General features: G+C 40.6%; 1 protein-coding gene across 3 annotated transcripts; it reads left to right on the plus strand.

Moving 5' to 3' along the window:
• The first annotated feature begins 1058 nt into the window (after positions 1 to 1058).
• Positions 1059 to 22349, plus strand: ZFAND4 (zinc finger AN1-type containing 4). Of its 3 annotated transcripts, none has more exons than XM_082764504.1 (10): positions 1059 to 1188; positions 1454 to 1756; positions 8895 to 8970; positions 9066 to 9133; positions 11221 to 11407; positions 14186 to 14333; positions 15192 to 16373; positions 16975 to 17029; positions 19995 to 20112; positions 22075 to 22349. In XM_082764504.1, exons 2-10 carry the CDS (start codon positions 1573 to 1575, stop codon positions 22208 to 22210), a joined length of 2154 nt encoding a protein of 717 aa, XP_082620630.1. In that variant the 5' UTR covers positions 1059 to 1188; positions 1454 to 1572; the 3' UTR covers positions 22211 to 22349. The 3 variants fall into 3 exon arrangements, 2 of the variants coding, with proteins under 2 accessions (XP_082620630.1, XP_082620631.1); XM_082764505.1 differs by having other exon boundaries at positions 19998 to 20112; XR_014317889.1 differs by lacking the exon at positions 22075 to 22349 and having other exon boundaries at positions 16948 to 17029; positions 19995 to 20013.

A 22349-nucleotide genomic window follows, 5' to 3' on the forward strand; every position in this document is an offset into this window, starting at 1 on the left:
ACCTTAGCTCTTAGCCTGTTCTATTTTCTGTGAGTTTAAAGCAGGTGCTCAGAGGATCTCTTTAAGAGCAATTCCTGCTGTCACTGAAGCCCTTGTTCTGGGACACCTGCTTCCATCTACCCTTACTTCAAGGGCACAGAAACTACAACAGACGGAGCATCTAGCATTAATGAGGGTAAAGCAGAAGGGAAGGGTGGAAGGGGTAAGAACAGAGAACTATCATGTATCGACTTGCAACAGAGGTGGGCCTGGTACTGACTCACATTAAGTGGGGGTAAGCTGGGAGTAGCAGCTTGGAGGAGAAGGGGGGAGATGTCTGCAAACGGGTGCCTACAGTGAAAGCGCTCGCGATGTATTTATAGGCACTGCATCTGTTGCATATGCCTCATACGTGCCTCATGCATATGTTTGGACATCCTCTTTACTCCTTTCTTTTGTGCTTAAAGCAGACTGAACGACAGCCAGGGGGGAGAAAGGAGAAAGATGGGGGATTCTTCTCCTTCTTTTCTCCACCCTCCTTTCTTTTGCTCCCTTTGCATTAATAATTGACACGAGTCTGGCAGAGCCTGAGGCTCACGAGCTGAGCACCCCAGGGGCTAGGAGGAGGTGGAGTAGGAGGTAAAAACACGCACGGCAGGGGCTTGAGGTTCCAGTGGAGAGGAACCCTTCATGAAGCCTGGCGCCACAGCCCAGCTCCAACCTGTCCTACCCTCCCCACCCAGCCTGGGGCATCCCTGAGGCGTGGGACTACACTACCCAGGAGCCTCTGCGGCCTCCCTGTCACGTGCACGCCGCCCCCAGCGGAGCCGCTGCATCCGGGCCCTTCCCGCGCCCGCCCCGCCCCTTAACGACCACAACAAGCGCCCCGAACGCTCTCGGCCCCGCCCTCCCCGGCGGCACCGGGAGCACCGCCCCCGGAGGGAGCCGATTGGGCGAGCCGCCGCCGAGCGGCCCCCTCATTGGCCGGCAGCTCCCCGGGGGAGGTCATAAAGGCTGCGCCCAGGCGGCGCGGGGGCTGCCGGGCGGCGGGCGGGCGGTGGCGGGGCGGGGGGCTGCTGGCTGCCGGCTGCCACCCCTCGGCGGCGGCGGGTCCGTGGCGGCGCCGCTCCGCGCGCAGCCGCCGGGCGAGCAGCGCGGGGGGAGAGGGGCCGGGCCGCCACCCCTCCGAGGGCCCGGCGGCGGCCGCAGGTAGGTGGGCAGGGAGCGGGCCCCGCCCTGCTGCCCCGGGAGAGCGGCGGGGCCCGGGGAGAGGCCAGGCTGAGGTGAGGGGCGGCGGGGGCGGGCGGCCGCTGCCCTCCTTTGTTCGCGGCCCGGCCCTGACGGCGCAGCCCGGGGGGTGGCCGGCGCCACCCAGGTGCTGGCTGACCGACCGCCGGCTGCTTGGGTTTCCTTCCCGGTTGGACTGGGACGGCTGCGCCCGGGCGCTGTTCGAGCTGTGCCCGTCCCGTTGTAGGTGGAGGAGCCCGACCATGAGCAGCGACACAGCGCACCTGTCCCCCGGGCTGCCCTGGCTGGAAGCGCAGCGCGGTTTCCCGGCGGATCGGCTCGCGAGGAAGTTGTAAATCCTTTGTGATGGCCAACAAGAAGGAGCCTCCCTTTTTCAATGAGGATAACATGGGGCCGTTTCACTACAAACTTCCTTTCTATGAAACTATGGAGCTCTTCATCGAAACGCTCACGGGAACCTGCTTCGAGCTGCGAGTTTCTCCCTTCGAAACAGTTATTTCTGTGAAAGCGAAAATTCAAAGACTGGAAGGTACCCTTATCTTTTATTTGAGCTTAAACTTTACCACTTTAGAGTAAGTCTTGTTCTACAAATGATAATTCCTAAAATCAAAGCAGAAAATTTAAGTGACTCATTCAGTAATAGGTATAAGCAAGGTGCTCGTTTTATGACTTCAGTTTAAATCGATTTTTTTTTTGCTATTGTTTCTTTTGTTTTCCTATCAGCTCATATCTTAGGCTTCATTGGAGTGGGTGTTTTCCCATTTTTTCCTCTTTTTGTGTGTGTTGTTAGTAAGATAAAGCATAAGAAATTCATAACAAATCATGAATTGTCTTGATGTTATTTGGCATGTAATCTTTGTGTTGTTCAATGGATTATGTGACACAAAATTTGCTTGTTAACCAGCAAGGGCTCTCAAAACAGAGGTTATAAGCTTGAGTCTCTCAGTATGTCTTTACTGCAGCTCCGAGGACACTTAAAACTTGGTGCTGTAGCTGTCGCTTCTTAGGTTCGTTGGTTTGTGGTAGTTTGGATTGTCCGTGATACCATAGTCCCAAGAGCAACTGCTGTGCAGGCCAGCTACCAAGACAGCTTGAAGTTACTGATTTGAGTTTTGTTCAGGTGGCTGATGTGTTGCTGGCAGGAGTCTGGCTGAGTGCTGCTGTGTCTTTGTGTGATGAACTTGGCAGGCATCTTGTAAAGTGATAACCTCCTTTAGTTTATGAGGCTGGTCTGTTGGTCTGGCTAATGAAAGCAGAAAATATGTGTTGGATTAGTCTTCTGTCACCCCTTTCTCATCCTGCATGGAAGAACATGATTGCATCTTCTTGCTTTGTAAGCCTAATAGATCTCTGCACGAGCTGACAGTTGCTTATTTCAAGACAAGGGATCCAGTTTACCGAGTCTGCTCGTCCATGGGTTTTATAATGCTTCTGTCTGTAGAAGCCACCTTTTGGGAGATGTAAATATGATGCTTTAGACTTAAATTGAAGATATTCTCCTTCTCTTATGGAAATCTGTGCTAATGAGCTGAAACATAAGAGTTACAAGAATAAGGGTGATATTTTGCTAGGGAGATCACATACTAGAAGCTCCGATATGCAGGTAACATTAACTTTACAAGGTTCAACAAGGCCAAGTGCTGGGTCCTGCTGGGACACAACAACCCTACAGACTGGGGGAAGAGTGGCTGGAAAGCTGCCTGGAGGAAAGGGACCTGGGGGGATTGGTCAACAGCTGGCTGAATGTGAGCCAGCAGTGTGCTCAGGTGGCTAAGAAGGCCAACAGCATCCTGGCTTGTGTCAGAAATAGCATGACCTGCAGGGAAGTGATTGTTTCCCTGTGCCCAGCTCTGGTGAGGCAACACCTCAAGCACTGTGTTCAGTTTTGGGCTCCTTGATACAAGGACATCGAGGTGCTGGAGTGTGTCTGGTGAAGGGCCTGGAGAACAAGTCTGATGATGAACAGCTGAGGGAGCTGGGGTTTTTCAGGCTGGAGAAAAATGAGGCTCAGGGGTGACCTTATCTCTGTAGTTACCTTAAAGGAGGCTACAGTGTGGTCGGGATCAGTCTCTTCTCCCAAGCACCAAGTGATAAGATGAGGAAATGGCCTCAGGTTGCGCCAGGAGAGTTTTAGGTTACATATTAGGGAAATTTTCTTCACCAAACGGGTTGTAAAGCATTGGAACAGGCTGCCCAGGGGAGTAGCTGAGTCAGTGTCCCTGAAGGTATTTAAAAGACACATAGATATGCTTAGTGACATGGTTTAGTGGTGGACTTGGAAGTGCTAGGTTAGGTTTATGGTTGGACTAGGTGATTTCAGAGGTCTTGTCCTATCTAAATGATTCTCTTCTGCTCTATTCTATAACTAGAGTTTACATTAGGATAGCCATGTGGACATGCTTTTGTTTCCTGTGGACAAGGCTGTAATTAAACATGAATCAGAGAACATGTTGAGGAACTCCTGGAGGCTAGAGGTGAAACAGGACAAGGAAAGGTGTTGTTTTTTTCTTCTCTGGTTGATTGAACAGTAGGAGAGGTGTGAGCAGATACGTGATACAATGCTACAAGTAAATTGAAAGGGAGTATAGGCAATAGAGTACAGGAGAATGCAGTCTATATAGACAATACAGATAAAGGAAAGAGCCTGGAAGGATGCATGAAGAGACCAGTGGGAAATGTGAGAGAAGAATTTGAATTTCTTGTAGTTCAAAACAGGAGACTGCAAACGGGCACACTGAACTATATCTACAGCCTATTGTTGGGGGCTGGGTGAGCCTAGCTTAAAAAGGCATCACAATTACATGTGATCAGTACTAAGGTTATAGCGTTGTTTATTAGGAATTTGGTTTACATGTTGTAGTTCTCCAGATGATAAAGCAGTTAGTGGCTTAGCTGCCTGCTGCGTTGAATTAATTATTAATAAGTAAATTTCATTAAAACACAGAAGAGCTTGCTGGTGCTTACCACTGAATTGTTAGAAATCAGATGAAATACTTAATACTCCAGAACATAGTTAAAAGATCTGCAACTTCCCAAGTCATAATTCACTATAACTTGGAGGGGAGAAGGCAGAAAAATACTGGTTGTGTGCGTAAGTATGAAGGGAACAGAGGCTATGATAAATCCATTTTATGTTGCATTTGAGGCTACCATTGCGTGATTTTAAAAAACAAACAAAAAAAACACAACAGCTTCTCAGTATCGAAGTTTCTGCTGCAATGTACAAGTTGAAACAATGAATCACCCATGTGAAGGGAAAATCCTGAAATAATTTCGTGGTTGTGGTCTAGCAGGGGAAGCGGAATGCTTACTTCTGTTCCTGTTGCAGCAGTGATTTTTCACTTATTATTATTGTATCGTTTCAACATTCATGGGGTGTGAACCTCCCCAGGCATATCTGCCTGCAGAATGCCTCCTACGTACACTGCTAGGAGACACTACGGGGCCCTGAGCGTGCGTGTTGTCTCCATGGACTGATCTATGTGCGAGGAGGATGGTAGAAAAGCATGCAAAATAAGTTCTGGAAGATGATTAGTCTTGCTAACGTCTCCAAGCACAAAATTTTGAATCATATCAGAAGTTACCAGATTTTATTCAGTTGTCATCAGCGCCTCTAATTGTAGGAGGCTAATACTAAAACTAAATTAAGAAGAAGTGACCTGTGTCAACAACTGGAATATCAATAGCTGTGGACAGTAATAAGAATGGATAGTATGGGTGTCACGTAAGGAATCTTCAATACTTCTGATAACATTTGTCATTCTCGGTACCTCTTTAATGATCTGATGGGAAAAGGTTTGTTTAGAGAGCTGCAGTAGACATTGGTATCCTACTAAAACAGAGCTCCTTTATCTCTATCTGTCTCATTCCAGTTGGTTTTAGGTGGTGAATATGGGTAAAAATGCATCTATGGGTTCTAGCACATCTGAAACTTCAGTGCAAATCAACTTGTAAATTGGAGTTCAAGCAGACCCAGTGTGTGTATTTGGATCCCCTGCAGGCATTTGTCTCAGATACGTTCCGTGCAAAGTAAGCACTCAGTTACCAAAACTTTGGTTTGTTACAATGATGACTTTGGAGCTACCTGTCACGTCGAGTCTCACATTCACTGAATGAGCCTTTTTAGGTGGTGTGCTAGAGAAGAACTAGCTCCCTTTGTCTCTGCTGGTGGCATAAAAGCCAGAATACTCAGTCAACAGCAGGATGTGGTATTGTGAGCAGTGCTGCTTGCTCCCTTGGCTCTACTCAGTATTTTAAATCAGGACCATGTGTTGATGATCATAGGTTGGATGCTACCTGGGTTTCAAGGTGTTGTGAGAGTCTGAGACATAACTTAGAAGTCAAGGTTAAAAGTAGCGGGAGCTCACTAGAAGAGGAAATTGCTTCTTACTTAGAATAAATGCTTTGGTCACTCCCTCAAGTGATCTTTTCTTGCTTCCTCCATTGCACAAGTCTTTGTGGCTGCTGGGCTGGGCAAGGTTTAGTATTCTTCATTCAGAAACACATTATATTGAATTTTAGGAAGGAGCATTTAGACAGCACACGCCTAGTAGTGATTAATTTTTTGATCTGTAAAATAATTGTGGGTAATACCAGGAAATATGTACGCTAATGTAGGTTACTGTCATGCAAATGGTATCTGGGGATTTTGACAGTTATAAAACCAGTACCTGCTGCTGTTAGTTGTTGGGAATCTTTGCAGCTCTTCCATAATGTAGCTAGGTAATGGGGCAAAATCAAGACTGTGGGCCCAGCCTGGCTGTAAGCAGGAACACAAAGTAAATATTTAAGAAAGTCTCCAGCAATTTCAACATTAGATGAAAGATAAGTACCAAGTTTGAACTTTGACTTTGAAATATTTGTGTTTTTAAACATAGTAACCTTCTACCCACAACATAAAATCAAGCTTACTCTGAAATCTGTGGGTTTTTCTGGGTGTCAACCAACATCCATTTCTACGAGCTTACTTGGTGTGCCAGAAAGAAAAGCAAAGGAGTGAACCTTAAGGGTGTGACTGACGGGATGATTCAGAGACAGAATCAGATCCCTACTTCCCTCTTTTTTGCCCCCCTTGCCACCATTTTAGTAGGTTGTGTTGTCTATTGAAATGGCTGCAGATGTGCTGACAGCCTGAAGAAACTTCTTTTCTCTCACAGCATCATTTGGCTTGCCCCCTTCCATTCGAGCGTTGAGCTTTAGCTTTTTGCTTCGTTTTCCTTTCTGCTCTGGACCAATTTAGAGCAGACTAGTGATACAGTCATGTGCTGCTTAGGGAGGAGGGGATAGCAGATGAGTATCTTGCAGTTGTCATTATGGTTGCCAATTCCATGTACTGATCCCTTGTGCAAATGTCTCTTCAAGAAAGGCTTACTATAATCCAGAAAAGGAACAGCTGATGCATATTTTCTTGCACTTGAACCTGTAAAGCACATCCCGTTTCATTTGTGTATAAGTACAGAATTCTTAGAAAGCAGCATAAAATGGAATTAGTAATAAAGACTCATCTGTTTCCCATTACACCAGAGTATAGTATTTTCATCTGTTCATCAAAATTACATTGTCATTGTTGGATGAACAAAACCATGCTTCACTGCAGCACTGCCAGTTGCGAGGCAGCCTTTTTAACATAGACTCTCTCAGTTTATCAAAGTAATTGGAAATTGCTCCTTGGAGGCTGCTGAAACCATAACAAATGCAGACAGTAATGACTGTTTGTAATCAGAGGACTACAAAACAACAAAGAAAAGAACTTCACTGCAGACTTGCTGGCTCTTGCCAGCGTGTTCTTGTTTTGCTTATGCTGCAGACTTGAAACATAACCAATAACCAGTTATTCAATAGCTGGCAGGGTAACAGCTATTATGTTAGTCTACTATATGAACACATTCCCCTCATAAAAGTCTTGTGTACTTCGGAGAATGCGAGACTCGTTCTGACTGCCTTCCAAGTGCGGTAATGTGTCAGTCATTCATAAAGGACAAAATCTAGATGCTAGCTATGGTGAGAAAAGAACATTGTGATCTTCTCTAAAACTTACTAAAAACTCTGGTAGTTGCACCAAAAATGCAATCTGTGTTTTCCACGGGGGTGTCCACTTAGCAGGTTTCCTGCTTGTCTGTTGAATCTGCTTGGATTTTCACCAGAATTTGGCCCCCTTTTCCCCTTTTCGTCCTTGCTGGTGATGGGCGTTGGTGCCCTTTCTCCAGTGTTAGAAGGAGCTACTTAACTGGCCTCTTGCTGTTGCAAGCCTCAGGAAGCTGAGAGGTTTTTGGCAAAGCAACTGGAAGACTGATCTTTGCATTCTCTTTTCCCCAGGTATATTTTGAGGAGTCTGTGTAGTACTGCTATTTACATCTCCTTTTAAGTATCTGAGCATGCAACTAGGCAGTGAATGGCATGGTCTGACACTGAACTGTCCAAGATGAAAGTGTGTGATTACTTTAATGTAACCTTTTGGAAAATATATTTATAACTTTCGGTGCTTAATCTGTGGAGTGGTGTTTAGACCATTTTCAACAAATAGTTCTTGGCCTCTATAGATTCCAATTTAATTAAATTTTTTCAGGAACGCACAGTGAAATCTTAATTACCTGGGTTTCACTAGGCAGGCTAAACGGAATTTACTTCCTTTTGATGCTGAAGGGAAGATTTTTTATTTTTTTTTTTCAAAGGCAGAAAAAGCTATTCTTTTTCTCAGTAGCCTTCATGCTTTTTGGTGGTCAAAGATGTCTCATCCTTTCATAACTATCCTGGCTGGTACTCAATTCAAAATGTGGAAGGTGGCAGCATTTCAATAAAACTGTGTGAAGACCTTGGGTTCTACCTGCTTGTGCTTATTCTCTTTAATGTGTGTTAGGTCTGTATTTAAATTACTTGACTGTATAGGCAAGAGGAAACAGATAGTCATTGTGTAGACTGTGGATCCTTAATAAGGAACAAATAGTTTGTATGCTTGCCTCTTTTTAACAAAAGTCATTCTAAATCTGTCCCAGAACTTGAGCTGGAAATGAGTATTACTGGATATAAACAATAAAGCATTCTGATGGATTAAAAGAACACTTAAAGCAAGTAAAAGTTGTCTAGTATGAAGTTTATTGTACATGTGAACTTTCAGGTTCCAAGTCAAACAGTGATAAAAACACCTTTAACACCTGAGCTGTTAACTGAGCTGCCACCAGTTACTTAATGTGACCTTGTCTTTACCGTGAGTAACACAGAATGTCAGCCAGATAAATTATTCAGCAGCTCTGTAGTTAGAAATTTTATCCCATTTTTCCTGTCAGAAACCAAGAAACTGAGGTGCAGATTAACGTTTGTATGGGAAGAACACAAACCAACCCTCCCTTGACCAATGTCTAGAAAAGAGCAGGTATTCAATAAGTCTGAAGCAACTGAATGCTTCTACAGACCTCCTGAGCCAAGTGATTGAGCTCCACGTGCAAGCACAAGCTTGCTGAAAACCTTAACTTTGTTCTTAATAATTATTCAGTAGGTTGGATGTCATGACTGAGGGCTGCTGTCCAAGTGCATGTCCTTGTCCTGCTTCATTCCTTCTCTTGTGATCCCCTTTCTCGCTTCTTTTCTATATACCCCTGTTTCTTCCAAAAGCAAAACTCCCCCAAAACCCTCCCATCAAACTCTAATTTTAATCTCTTTTCCCCCTTTAGGTATTCCTGTCTCTCAGCAGCACTTAATTTGGAATAATATGGAACTGAAGGATGACTATTGTTTGAATGATTATAAGTAAGTATAGAATAAAATTGCAATGAATGTTTCTATATGATTGTTAGTATAGGCAATGGAAAATGTTATAAAAATGTATTTATTGTTATTTACAGCATTTCAGAAGGCTGCACTCTGAAGTTAGTTCTGGCTATGCGAGGTGGACCTATTAACACTAGAAGAGGTATGTGTTAACTTGGTTAAAAATTATGGTTTTCTTGTAACATAACTGTAAATGGCGTCTTGCAGCTAAGTATTTCAAACAAGCAGGTTCAGTTCCAAATTAATTGGAAAATACTTGACAAAAACAGAGGGATGTTTTTACCATCTTTTCTTCTTCAGCATAACAAGCACACCATCTCTTTCGTTTTGTTTGCCCTTAGTTTAAGAAATATCTTTGGATGTACAGCATCAGCAATCCTTCATCTGAAAAAAATGCTCCTTTAATGTCATCATATGATTACATTTTAAAATTTAGTTAGTAAGAATCAGACATTGATTTAGTCTTGGTTAAGTGAATCATCCATTGAGAAGTGAAAGCTGAAAGTGAAGAAATCTCCTTGATGTTTTTTTTACTTGGAAAGCACTCAGCGTAACTTTCAGGTTGGGAAATCCACTTGTAAACTGAGCTGAGCTCTCAAAGACAATCAAAATGTTGTGCCTAACATTTGAGTGCTTTAATGGAATTAAGCCTCAGTTGCTCTCAGTGTAGTTTACCATAGGTAGATTTTGTAAAACAAGGCATATTTAAATTGTACGCTTAACTGAATTAAAATTTTAAGTTTTATTATTGCAGGAGAACTATGTTAATCTTTGCTTCAAGAGAAGTCAGTACCATGAGAGGACTGATTGTCATCTAGTAGCAGTTGACAGTAGGATAATTCCAGCTGTGAAAAGTTTTCTGAAAATGTTTAGTTGTTCTTCTTGAAAAACATCCCGTTAGGAGTCCTGAGTGCTAATAAAAGAATACAGGGATACACTTGTTTCCATGTAAAATTAAAATGATTGAACTAAATTATGTTTTGTTTTATTCTGCAGTGAGAGAATTACCCAAAATGAGGCTCTTTACAGGGAAAAAAAAAAGAAGTGATTCCAGTAACTTTATTTTAGACCCATTCTTCTGACCATGAAATAAACTTACCTCTAAAATGTTTTAAAATTATTTGTGGGAGGGGCTGGCCTGCCTCCTATGTTACTGCTTCTACTTAACTTGATATCTTTGGGTTATGCAACTATAATTGTACCTTATTCTTAATGAACTAGAAGTCTTCCAAGCTGTTTTGTGTCATACTTCCCGTCTCCTATTTATCTACAGCAGAGCTTGAGAGAGATGCTTAAAGATGTATTCTATAATCACCAATATAGAAAGAATTTCTCCTTTCAGCTCTTGGAAATCAGGGAGAGGCATAATGTGATGATCTTACTGGGCCAGCTATTCAGTAACTAGCTGATTTCTTAGGCTATTCCTTCCTTTCTTTCACACATCTCAGTGTTGGTGGGACAGCTTTTTGTGAAGTGGCATCCTATACATTAATGGAACAAGAAAAGATAGTGGTAATGTGATGGTAAGGAGGAACAGCTAATTTAACATTCAAGATGAACCAGACTACTTTAATTCCAAAGTTCAGATTTGTATTCATCAATTCAGCCAGCCTCCTGCATATGGGATGTAAAAATACCTCCCAAGCACTCTCCAGAATATGTATGGTCATAATAAGGTCTTCTGTTGCTTCTCTGTATGGTTTGGTAGGTGCTACTACATTTTTCCTCATTTGTCTGTCAGAAGAGGTGAGAGTAGGACAGTTAGCGTACCTATGGAACGGAATAAATTATAGTTAGGTGATTGAACAGAAAGAAGTTTTCAGAGGATGGATTATTAAAATAATTGGACTAGTAGTTATATTCTAAACTAGTTTATTTACAAAGACTTCTTTGTTGTTTCTTAGTCTCCGTTTGCTAATAAACAGTTTACTGCAGTGTAGAGCTGCAAAACTGGCAGAGAGGGACCTGAGCCAGATGTTTCGTGTGTACATATTTAAGCATCTAACTTGAATCTAGAGAATGCCACTTACAGATCAGCAAGAATGTTTGAAACTGACTATTTCAAGTTGAATCTTATTGCTGTTGTTTTCCAGGGGAAAGGCCTGTTAAAATGCTTTTGTGTCATAACTACAGTTGACTTTAGGCATGGTCTGAAAATGTGAGGGGTTTGCCAGAAATATGGGACTTCAAAGGTGCAATAATTTGTCCTTATTCTGTTTTTCTCTGTAGTTCCTGTAGAAGACCCTATAAGGGAAATGGCTGAATACATGGATCCTGGTAGAGATGAGATCTGGGAGAAAGGGCCATCTAACAAACAAGTCACCTTCTTAGTATATCGAGAAGGAGATCAGCTGAATTTCTTCCGCGTGGTAGACCGGGGAGATGGCACTTTAACACCATTATCTGAATCTTTGAGGTAAAGTTGGTTTTAATCTTACTGTTATTCATCAAGATGGGGATGCTGTGTTGACTTTGTCAAAAGAATATCTGGAATTTTGGAAGAATGGTGGCCTAAGGGCTACCAAATTGCTGTAACTGAGTGGCCTAACTATACAGTAGGACTTTATGGTTCTTGGTCATGCTAACTGTTGTCTATTTGTGTGTGTCAGTAAAGTGAGGTAATGCTGACCTTGTGCTTGAGGCAATTCCAGCCCCTTCTCAAAGAGAACTTTACATAAGAGAGTCAACTTGGCAATAGGGATATTAAAAACTTTTGAAAATCAAAAAAAAGCTATATAAAAAAAAAAAAAACCTTTTACATCTTAAGATACTTATTTAGTATTGTATAGATTTCTCTGTTCACGGGGGTAAATATTTTCCATATGGATATGGCTTGACCAAATATTTAGTCAGGAAGATAACTGATTAGCAGTGCAAAGTCCTGGCAGGGTTGGCCTGAAGTTTCAGAAAAACTGTTTTTATTTTTTACTTGTTTTTATGTATACTTAAATGATTACTAATAGAGCTGGCCCTTGGACATAACTAGACCTCAGATAAGTTGCAGTTGAGACCCCAAACTCGTCTTGGAATTGAAGTACTGATATAATCAAATGAGTGAGACTGTCACGTATGCTACCGTGTTACAGTAAACAGACTGCTAGTCTGTTTCTTACTGAAGCTACCAAAATTGATAAAATCTATTGGAGAAATATTAGGCTGTCTTTATAGCGCAGCTTTTGGTCAGGTTTTTTAATCTCCTGAAGAACATAATATTCGTACAGGTGCAAGAAAAGGAGTTGTACTGTTGTAGGGACTATCTGCATTTTCTCCATGACCAAGGCTTGCAATGTTTTAAGTACCTCTTCTTGCTCCCGTTTGAAAGCAAAGAAAGCAAGGTCAGTTTGTCTCACATTAGCAGAATTCAGTGACTACAATTTATAAATGGTTTTGTTTTATAGTTCTCCAGATCATTTTACTTTGCCTGCAGTTGAGTTAACAGTTAAAACTTGACAAGGTGTAAATACATACAATGATTAGTGTCTCTGGGTTAAAATAAAATACCTGAAATTGTGGTAGAGCACTGATGGCAAGAAAAAAGTTTTTTAACAAGATATGGATCATCTTTGAAACGCACATTTTATGAGCAAGATCTCAGGAATGTTGATACCTGTGGACAAAGTCAGTTAAAAAATGGACTATAAGCATCATCAAGAGCAAAGATCCCCATCCCAACTCTCATAACTTTACGATCATGTTAAAGCAAAAACTCCTTTATTAGCCCTTCTTTGGTGTTTTTTCTCTTATTTAGTCAGAAAATGCAAGAAAAAGAGTAACAGTTCTTTTTGCATAAAGAGGAAGAAAGGAGACATGACTGTTGCATCCCTCTTCTTTCTATCCTTTTCTTGAATGAAGGGGAGTTCAAAGAATGTGTTTGAGTTGATAACTGAAGTCTTTGCAGATTTAAAATTCTGAAATAATTCTGTAGTGTTGGTTCTTTACCAGGAGAGGTATGTAATATTTGTACTGACCATTTCCATACAGAGCTGTTCAGTTTCTGGTAAGAAATGACTGGACTGTTCTGCTGCCATCTTGTTTTTAAAAATCTGTCTCCAAGCTGTGTTGCCTTCAGAATTTTGCTACATTTTAGGAAATGGATTGGGAGAGTCAGTACATAAACACTGGCTCTTGACTAAAGCCAGCAGAGTATTTCCAAGAATAAGGTAAGATGCCAGCTTTAATTAGTGAAAAATATTTTTTTGCTACTGACTTTTCCCACAACCTTTAATTCTTCCTTGGTCTTATTTGGAGAGAAGAAACTTTTGTCATATCTACTAAGACATTTGTATGAACACAAGGGAATCGCCTGATTGTCACCATTTCTAGATGTTGACAGCCTAATGGAAGAATTAAAACATTCTAAAATGTTCTATATACAGTGTTGAAAATGCATCAATTTGTAGTGAATAGACACTCCTAATGGTTCTTTTATTTCTCTGTCAAATGTTGGATGTGTGTTGGTGATTAATGCTTCATAGGAAAAACAATCCAGATAATGACTTTAAAACATTGTCTTTTTCCATTCTGTATTCTAACAGAATGCAAAACTTCAATGTGATGCTATAAATTTCCAGTGACTACTTGAGTTAAAATATTTTGTCTTAGGTCTAGCAATTCTAATCTGTATAATTTTTTTTCCAAATGTGAGACTTTTTGGAAACCTAAACTGATCCTTTTTTATTTTTTGTTTTTATTTTGAAAAGGAGAAATAGAATATCACATCCACATGGGTGACCCCTCCATTTCCATTTATGGTGAGAACACCCCTCAGGATGGATAGAAATTTGGACTTTCCTTCCATGCCAGTGTCTGGTTAATTGGAAAACTGATCAGCTTGTTGTCTGAATCACACTGTTAACAGCTTTGGCCATACCTTCAGGAGACACTTGTGGAACTGGATATTCCCTCTGTGGGGAAAATATATAGTGAGTGTGAACCAACTGTATATGGTATAACAACTTCCCAGAAGCGGGGCTATGTTCTGGTTTCAGCATCAGCACTTTGTGTGAGCACTCTAATAAGGAATGCTTATTTTCTAAAATAAATGGATTCGAAATGTCTCTGCATACAGTTTTACGTAATGCTTTGTCAACAGATCACCTACGGATTTGACTTTCTAGTTGTCAGAATACTCTACATTGAAAACATAATTAAATTGCTTAGAGGGTGAAAACAAATTTTCTTTTATTATTTTCAGTGGTGGTTCAGTGTATAACTTATATGCCGATGATGAAGATGAGACGGAGGCATCACCTTCTGGCCAACAGATTATTGAGAATTCAATTACTATGAATAAAATGAAACTGCTCAAGGCAAAGATGGAAAACATGAATCTAAGTAAAAAGGTAAAGCTGTGATTTCAATTCTTTTATAATCAAGTAGTTCACACTTTCCCAATACTGGCTTTTCTAGAAAACAGGTCAGATACTTTACTGTCTTGGGAAGTAGAGTGATAAAGGGTATATGATTTAATATCCATTTAAGAAAGATGAATGCTATTTTATTTATGTTCTTCTGTTGTGAGGCATAGGCTTTACCTGGATTGACCTGTCAGTATTCAAAGAATTCACTATGGGTCCTGGATTTGTGTGTTTTGTTTTTTTTTTTCCTTCTTCTTCTTCTGATGCTTTAAGTAGTGTTATTTTGCATCAATCCTCTGGTACAAAACAGTGTTTCTCTTAAATGGAAATTCTGGACTTGCTCTTAAGTGGAACTTAATTTTTAAATGGGATTAGAAATACTGTAACTAAAAGACCTATAAAGTTAAATACAAGGATGAGATTGTCTACCAGATAAAACATACAGGTGGTGTTCAGGAGATCTGGATTAGTAAAATTATTTAATGTCTGTCTCGGTTCCCTAGATGCTAGATGAAAATGTTATGCTTTTTCTTTCATGGTTGTTCTTGGCTGAGACCCTAAGCTCTTCTGGATAACTTTGGCATTCTGCTTTCCCTTTTCTAATCCCTATGATGTACAGCCTTTTCAGGTTGTAATGTTTGATTCTAATATTCTGATGGTGGTGTGAAATTTTGGTGGTTAGCAATACGTGGTGGAGTAGAGTGAATGGTTTGGTGGTCATTTCTGGCCATATACTGTCAGAATTCCTGAGAATATGATTTCAGCAAGGCCTCTGAATGTTTCCATAATTCAAATACTAACTGTTGTTGCGTTGTTTTTTTTTTTCTTATTGTTTCTTAATAGCCTAAAAAAACTGTCAAAGTGAAACCTCGTCCTCCAACAGCTCCTCGACCATCTAGTGGCTCAGCAGCTGCTGCTCGTCACCGGTTTTTAAGAGTGCTCCCCCATATTGGACAGTCCTGCCTACCTCCTCCTGGGAATTCATATCCTTTGGAGTCTTCCCAAAATGCACTTTCAGCTTTGGCTTCTTTGGCCACTGCTGGTAGAACAATGCCATCCACAACTAATGACTTTCTTAAGGAAGATGACACTTGGCAGAGTGCCTCTTGGTCTCATTCGGTTAGTAGCATCAGGTTACCACCGAAAATATCTCGTGTTGAACTAGAAAATGCAAAAGTACCTACAAATAGTATTCTGACTCCTGTTTCATCTCTGTCTGCAAACTTGGAAAAAGTGTCTGAAAATGTGACCTCAGCAAATGAAGAGGATTCTGTTTTGTATCCGAATCTAACAAATGTAGAACTGTATGGAACAGAAGAAAAACTTTTATCTGAAGCAGATGCTTTCGCTTTGTTAACAGAAGCAAGCACCACAGAGCAGTGTAGTGAGATATATGATATAGGAAAGGTGAACCCAGAACTTGAACTGTCTGATGGAGATGAAGAATCTAAGGTTTTAGAACAGCATAGAAAACCTATTAGTAAAGTGCTGAGCACTGCAGCAATGGGGACTGGACTTCTCAGTACTCGTGAACTAAGTCCTCGGAAAAATACACTTTTGTCACCTCTTCGTTATTCAGCACAAGTGGCACATCACAGTTCCCTGAAACCACAAACACAACCCAAATGCTTTGAGGCTGATAACTTGAGATCTACAGCCTCCCCAAATGTGCTTCGATCTTTGGAAGTCCGTAGTATAGCAGACTCCTCTTTTTCTAGGACTACTAGATTTCATAGCGTGAAAGTAGATTCACTTGGCAAGAGACCTGATGTAACTGCTAAAGCAGAAGCTAGGGACATCACAGATGTGACTAACAAGGCATCCAAAGAACCTGTGAGTTCTGTAAATAACTTAGGATTTCTAGCTTCGCTGGCCCGAAGCACAAACAGGGAAAGTTTACAGAGTTCCTGTGGGACAGGCAGGTTTCGGACTTCTGGTATTGCACTACCTACAAATCTTCAGCATTTTCAGGAAGAAAGCTTTAGGAAAACTACTCCACCAAACGAAGCTGCTGATTATATTCTAGTGAGTACTAATACCCCCAAAGGAGTTGGGGTTTTCCTGTCTCTTCTGGTGTTGGCATTATGAAAGCTGTATTTTGTGTATGTCTGTGTGTCTTTTCAGGGAACGCAGATGGGGTGGGGTGCATATGTAAATCTCTACTAGTCTGAAACTGTTTTCTAAATTCCTGTTGGTATATTAGCTGCATGCTTATCTAAATGGATCCTAGAAGTAATTTTTCTTAAGAATTAAAGTGGTTGTTTAGTTCACAACTAAAATTATTAGTTATTGTAATGACAAAATTACGACTGTTTGAAGTGTCATCTTAATTCTGCTGCTTGCTAATTGTCACTTAATCCAAAGTTTTCCCTGTGACTGGCACCATATGTTCCCAGCTTCAGATTTCTAATGTACTTTGTTTTGTATGTTGTGAAGTACAGGAGACTATTAATTTGAGTAAGGCTTTTTATTGTAGAATTTTAGTTTCTTCATATGGAAGTCTTGGACTGTTTTTGTAGGTATATTGATTGATACAGCATTGGTTTCAAACAATCTGATATCAGACTGCCTAATCTTTCATTTAATTTCCATCTGCTAGTAATTTCATTGTGGAATTTTTTTTTAGTCTGCTCATACGCTTGGAGTGAATGGAATTAACGCAGCTGTAGGGAAAAGAGTAGGTAAGTAATGTGACTTAATAATTTAAGACGACTCACTGATAATTCCTGATTTATTACATATTTAGAGGGCAAGAATCATATTTTTGTAAGGCATACATTTTTGAAAGTCCTTGCTGTGTTACACTTCTGTAGCATGGTATAACCTTAAACATTTTAAGCAATTATTTGATATACAGATGTCATCCTGATCTTGGGTAGATATGGCTGTGGCTTCCCTAGCATTTTTTTAATACTTAATGCTTGTCGTCTTTAGAACTAAAACATGACTTTCTGCTCTGAAGTTTCCAAAAGACCAGTTCTATGAATACTTCTGAGTACGCTAGAACCAGAGAGACTACATTCATTGGTAGCATTTGCTCTAGGACTACAGCCTTGACAAAATAATTCCGCGAAGGAAAGCGGGGAGGACATGGATACTGAAGGCTGTTGATATCATGCTGATTTTTTTTTATAATTTTGTTCTTTCTACCCTAGTCTTGTTAACTGTATTGTGTTTAATGCTTACCATCTACTGAAAAAGGATATTATTTGCCTAAATATGAACTTATGTGATTAGTTCTCTCAGGAGGAATAAAGTTGTATAAAGGAGCACTTGAAAACTCTTAATCCGTATGAGTTGGTCTCTAGGCTGAAGCAACCAGGCTGTATGTCTGGGGTAGAAGAATGGTCATGAGTCTAGACCGTATTATCTCTTTAGGAGCATAAACCAATTCAAGGGATCTATCTCCTGACTTCTCTGTGGAAAAATACTTGGCCAAGAAAATAATTGTCCTGGGTGTGTACAAATGCCTATGTAGGTAAAACTGTACTTGCTGAATCCTGTGGTGTTTTTTAACCTCTCCCCAAGCATATGTTAAATTGGTAAATGCAGTGGTTTGCTTCCACATCTTCTGCAGTCAACATTATTAAACACATCTGTCCATAAATTCTCTGTGGCCTAAGAGGTGATGCCCTAACGGGCATATCTGCAGTATGGGGAAGCCAACCTTTTTGTCACCAGCTCCATTTTGGATAGAACTGTGATGAAGAGACTACTCTGGTCTATTTTGTCAGACAAAAGTGTATTTTCCGAAAGGTTTCAGGCACATGAAAGACTAAGTGGGTGTCATTATGTCCAGTGGAAAGGGACCTGGGGGGATCGGTCGACAGCTGGCTGAATACAAGCCAGCAGTATGCTCAGGTGGCCAGGAAGGCCAATAGCATCCTGGCTAGTGTCAGAATCAGTGTGGCCAGCAGGGAAGTGATTGTTCCCCCGTGCCCAGCTCTGGTGAGGCCACACCGTGAGTACTGTGTTCAGTTTTGGGCCCCTTGCTACAAGGACATCGAGGTGCTGGAGCGTGTCTGGTGAAGGGCCTGGAACACCAGTCCTGTGAGGATTAGCAGAGGGAGCTGGGGTTGTTCAGCCAGGAGAAAAGGAGACTCGGGGAAGACCTTATCGCTCTCTAGTTATCTTAAAGGAGGCTACAGCGAGGTGGGGATCAGACTCTTCTCCCAAGCAACAAGCAATGAGAAAATGGCCTCAAGATGCACCAGGGGAGGTTTAGATTAGATATTAGGAAAAATGTCTTCACTGAAATGGTTGTGACAGGAACAGGCTGCCCAGGGGAGTAGTTGAGTCAGTGTCCCTGAAGGTGTTTAAAAGACACGTAGTGGACTGGGCAGTGCTAGGTTTATGGTTGGACTAGGTGATCTCAGAGGTCTTTTCCAACGTAAATGATTCTGTGATTCAATATCATGCATGCTCTTGGGAGAAAGGTTATTGGTAGTAATCACTTACATGACTGGCCAAAGGACAGATTCAGGTTGTTATCTTAAGGCCTTGATTAGTTACTTCTTGTTATAACTGCTGTGGAGACTGTAAATTAGAGAACAGGTGTAGCGTTTTTCTTTTTAGGTATGGTTCACCATGAGGACTGTCTTTCAAGCTCTCTCTTTCTCACAAACTGGGCTAACGTGCTTCTGGAACAGTATGCTTTTAGATGATGAAGTAGATGGCACTGACAAACGTTGCCTGGAAATTTCTATAACGGATAGCAGTGGGATGATAGCACTGTTGGTAAACAGGACTGCAATGTGTAGTGACTACCTGGTGTCAATTGTTGCATGCAGCTGCTGCACCTCAGCTGAGAAATGACTGTTGGGATGAAGGTGCACTGCACAAGGACCACTTCTCAGCTCATGAGGTCATTTTTTTGGGCAGCATCCTGACAATATAGTGATTCAAGTACTGAAAAATGTTTGAGAGAATGTGTTGCTCGTTTTCATTATCCTAGCATATGGTAAGCATGCATGAGTAAGAGCTGCTTTCTGCAGACGGAAGAAAGATGCTTTTTCTTTCTGTGCTCACCAGTTCTGAAGCAACAGCCAAGAATTATAGGACAGAAAGAGTAAAATAAGCTTCTAAGTACAGAAGTCTAAGGAACATCCACAAAGTGTGTTATGAAACCACAAAGCTAAATGGAGATCTGTAGTCTAATAATGCACTTTTGTTGCAATTATGAAGTACCAGCAAGGTTTTAAAATGTTACTATTATTTATTTGATAAACTTGAATTATTAGTTACTGCATATGCTAGATGCTATGTACTTAAATGTCCAGTTGATTCTTTGGAAAGCTGTTGTGTGGGGGTATTTTCCCGATTGCATTATGTATTTTTATTTTTTGCATTTGAGAATAGTATTAGGAGTTGTTTGACTTCTGTAATGTTTTGCTTATGTGAACTTTTAACATATTACAAAAATATGTGTTGGACTCCTGCATTACACTGCCTTTTCTGAAAGTTCATAGGCTTGAGGTGTGTTCACTGTTCTGGCTTTTGTGTTTTTGTTCAATATTTAGGCTTGGGGGTCCCATCTGAAGTATCGTAAGAAATGCAGAATGAATCTGGATTTCAAAAGAACATTTAATTAGTTTGTGGTCAGGAATAAATAAAAATAAAATGTCTTTGTCTCTCTACTTCTGAAAGCAGGTGAAGCAACCCATCTTCCACCTGTGAATGGCTCAGTTCAAGCAAAAAAGAAAATTGCAAAGCATTGCTTTCTTTGTGGCAAGAAAACTGGATTGGCAACCAGCTATGAGTGCAGGTAGGCTGAGTATATAACCAGCTGTTGTTTAAAATGGATAGCTGGGTAAACCAAAAGGTTTTCTGGGCTGCATGATACTCCTTGAACACAGGAAATCAAAAGAGAATTTACAAAAGAAGTTTATAGAATTGTTTGCAATTCTCAGTTCAGCAAAAACTGCAAGAAATAAAGCTCAGGAATGTTGTACTTGTTCTGCTGTTGAGGTGTACATTCTTCGAGGAAAATCAAGAAATGCAAGTTATCAGGAAATAATGAAAATAATGAACATGTCATGGTTCTTTGTTTGGTGATCATATAATACAGAAGACTGGTGACGGGAGAACTTCCTACAGACTTATGTTCTGCAAAGTTTATCAACAATAATTATTAACAACTTGAAGAAAAACTTTTTTTTTTTCAATTTAACAAAATCTACCTCCGATTTGGCCCTACTGTAACACATCTGCACAGTTTGCCTCTTACAAATTTCTATTTGACAACTTGAAAATTGATTGTGTTCAAATTCTTGTGAAACTTCAGTCATCTTTAAGCACCTCAAAAGCAGAATATAAGAGTGCTGCTCCCCCAAGTCATGGTTTGTAGATAATGTAATGAGATTTGGTGCTTGATGGTGATCACTGAGATTTAAAAAAAAAAAAAAAAAAAAAAGGCAAAAAGCACTCATTTGTTCTCAGTCCTCAAAGCTATATTTTTCCCAAGATATGCTTTTCTTGGTGTCGTTTCCCATGACCTAGCTAGTTCATGCCAAACAGGAGCAAAATAGAAGATTTCTGCCATTGGGGAATTGTGATGGTGAGTTTCAGGGTGAGGAAGTACCTTCTTACAGACTCTTCAGTTTTTATTTTTGAAACAGTTTTGGACAGTATAAAACTTTCTACTGAGCAAATAGATATAAGCTCTTCTAGAAATAACTAAGCAGCTTGCTTAAGGTTAAAAATGAAGTACATCTCCAGCCATGTGACCTCTTACTAGAATGGAACATCAACCAAATGAAGAATACAGTCATATGAGAGAACTGGTGATTACAGGACCAAGAACCAAAGAAAAATAAATTTGTTACCACGCACACAAGCCTCAGGAACAGCTGCAAAGTTTATTGTGAATGCAGACAGATAAATAGAGAAGTACAGTCTAATAGTGTGTTACGTTAAGGTGGATAAGTAATGCTCAGTCTGTTTAAAGAGCATTCTGATTTTGGATGATGTCATTGCTTTACTGTCAAGAAGTAACTTAATCAAGTACGTCAGGCAACAGGACACTAATATTGATTTCCAAGCTCAGATTAGGTACAGCATATATAGTATCATTTTTCCTGTTAAGAGTCTTCACTGGTGAGCTGTCAAAGCAAAATTATCATATTAAGTCATTCAATTTGCAACTGATTCTGGAATGATGCATGCTTAGCCGATCATATAGAAAGCTATGTTCCCTATAGTTAGTCCATCTGTCATCTTTACAGCTGACTAAATTGGTAATTACTAATCTGAGTTTATGCCAGGCAGAAATCATGCTGAACTAAACATCTATTTTGGTGGTCTCAGTGATGTGGTGTTTTTTAATTGAAATGCATTGCGGCTTTCACCTAATGCCGTTATGTTAGTTCCACGTTTTTGTCCTCCTAAGTCTACCTACTGATGTTGTGTGAGGTCCTTAAAAAGAAAAGGAGGAAAATAAATGAGAGCCCATCATTCTTAATTTATGTGTTTGTGATCCTTGCTAGCTGATTCCTGGTATACTGCTATGGCTTAATTTACAAGCTGAAGAGATTGTTGGGTCAAAACTGCAGCATTCCGTGACAACAATGTCATTTTGATTACCAGTTAATGTTATCAGTCAAGGATGATTGGAATCTAAGCAGTTATGACAAAGAAACAAGACATGATTAAGCCAAAGGGTTCCCAGCATGTCAGAGAGTTAAAAGCTTCTAAAAGCTTGTAACTTCTAATATTCTTGATTCTTCAGATGTGGAAACAACTTCTGTGCAACTCACCGCTATGCAGAGGCTCACACCTGCACCTACGACTATAAGAGTGCAGGGAGAAGGTATTTGCAAGAGACCAATCCCGTCGTTAGTGCACCAAAGCTTCCCAAAATCTAACATGGTTGTGCTGCATGTGGCCGTTCTGCCATTGAAGAATTATTACATTGAGAGAAGCACTTGCTTAAACTGCATAATTTTGCCATGCTCGATATCTAAAGATTTGCCAAGTAACAAAAGCACATGAGGATGCATCCTA

This window comes from Aythya marila (genome assembly GCF_965140915.1).
Source record: "Aythya marila genome assembly, chromosome: 7".
NCBI classification, from domain to species: Eukaryota; Metazoa; Chordata; class Aves; order Anseriformes; family Anatidae; genus Aythya; species Aythya marila.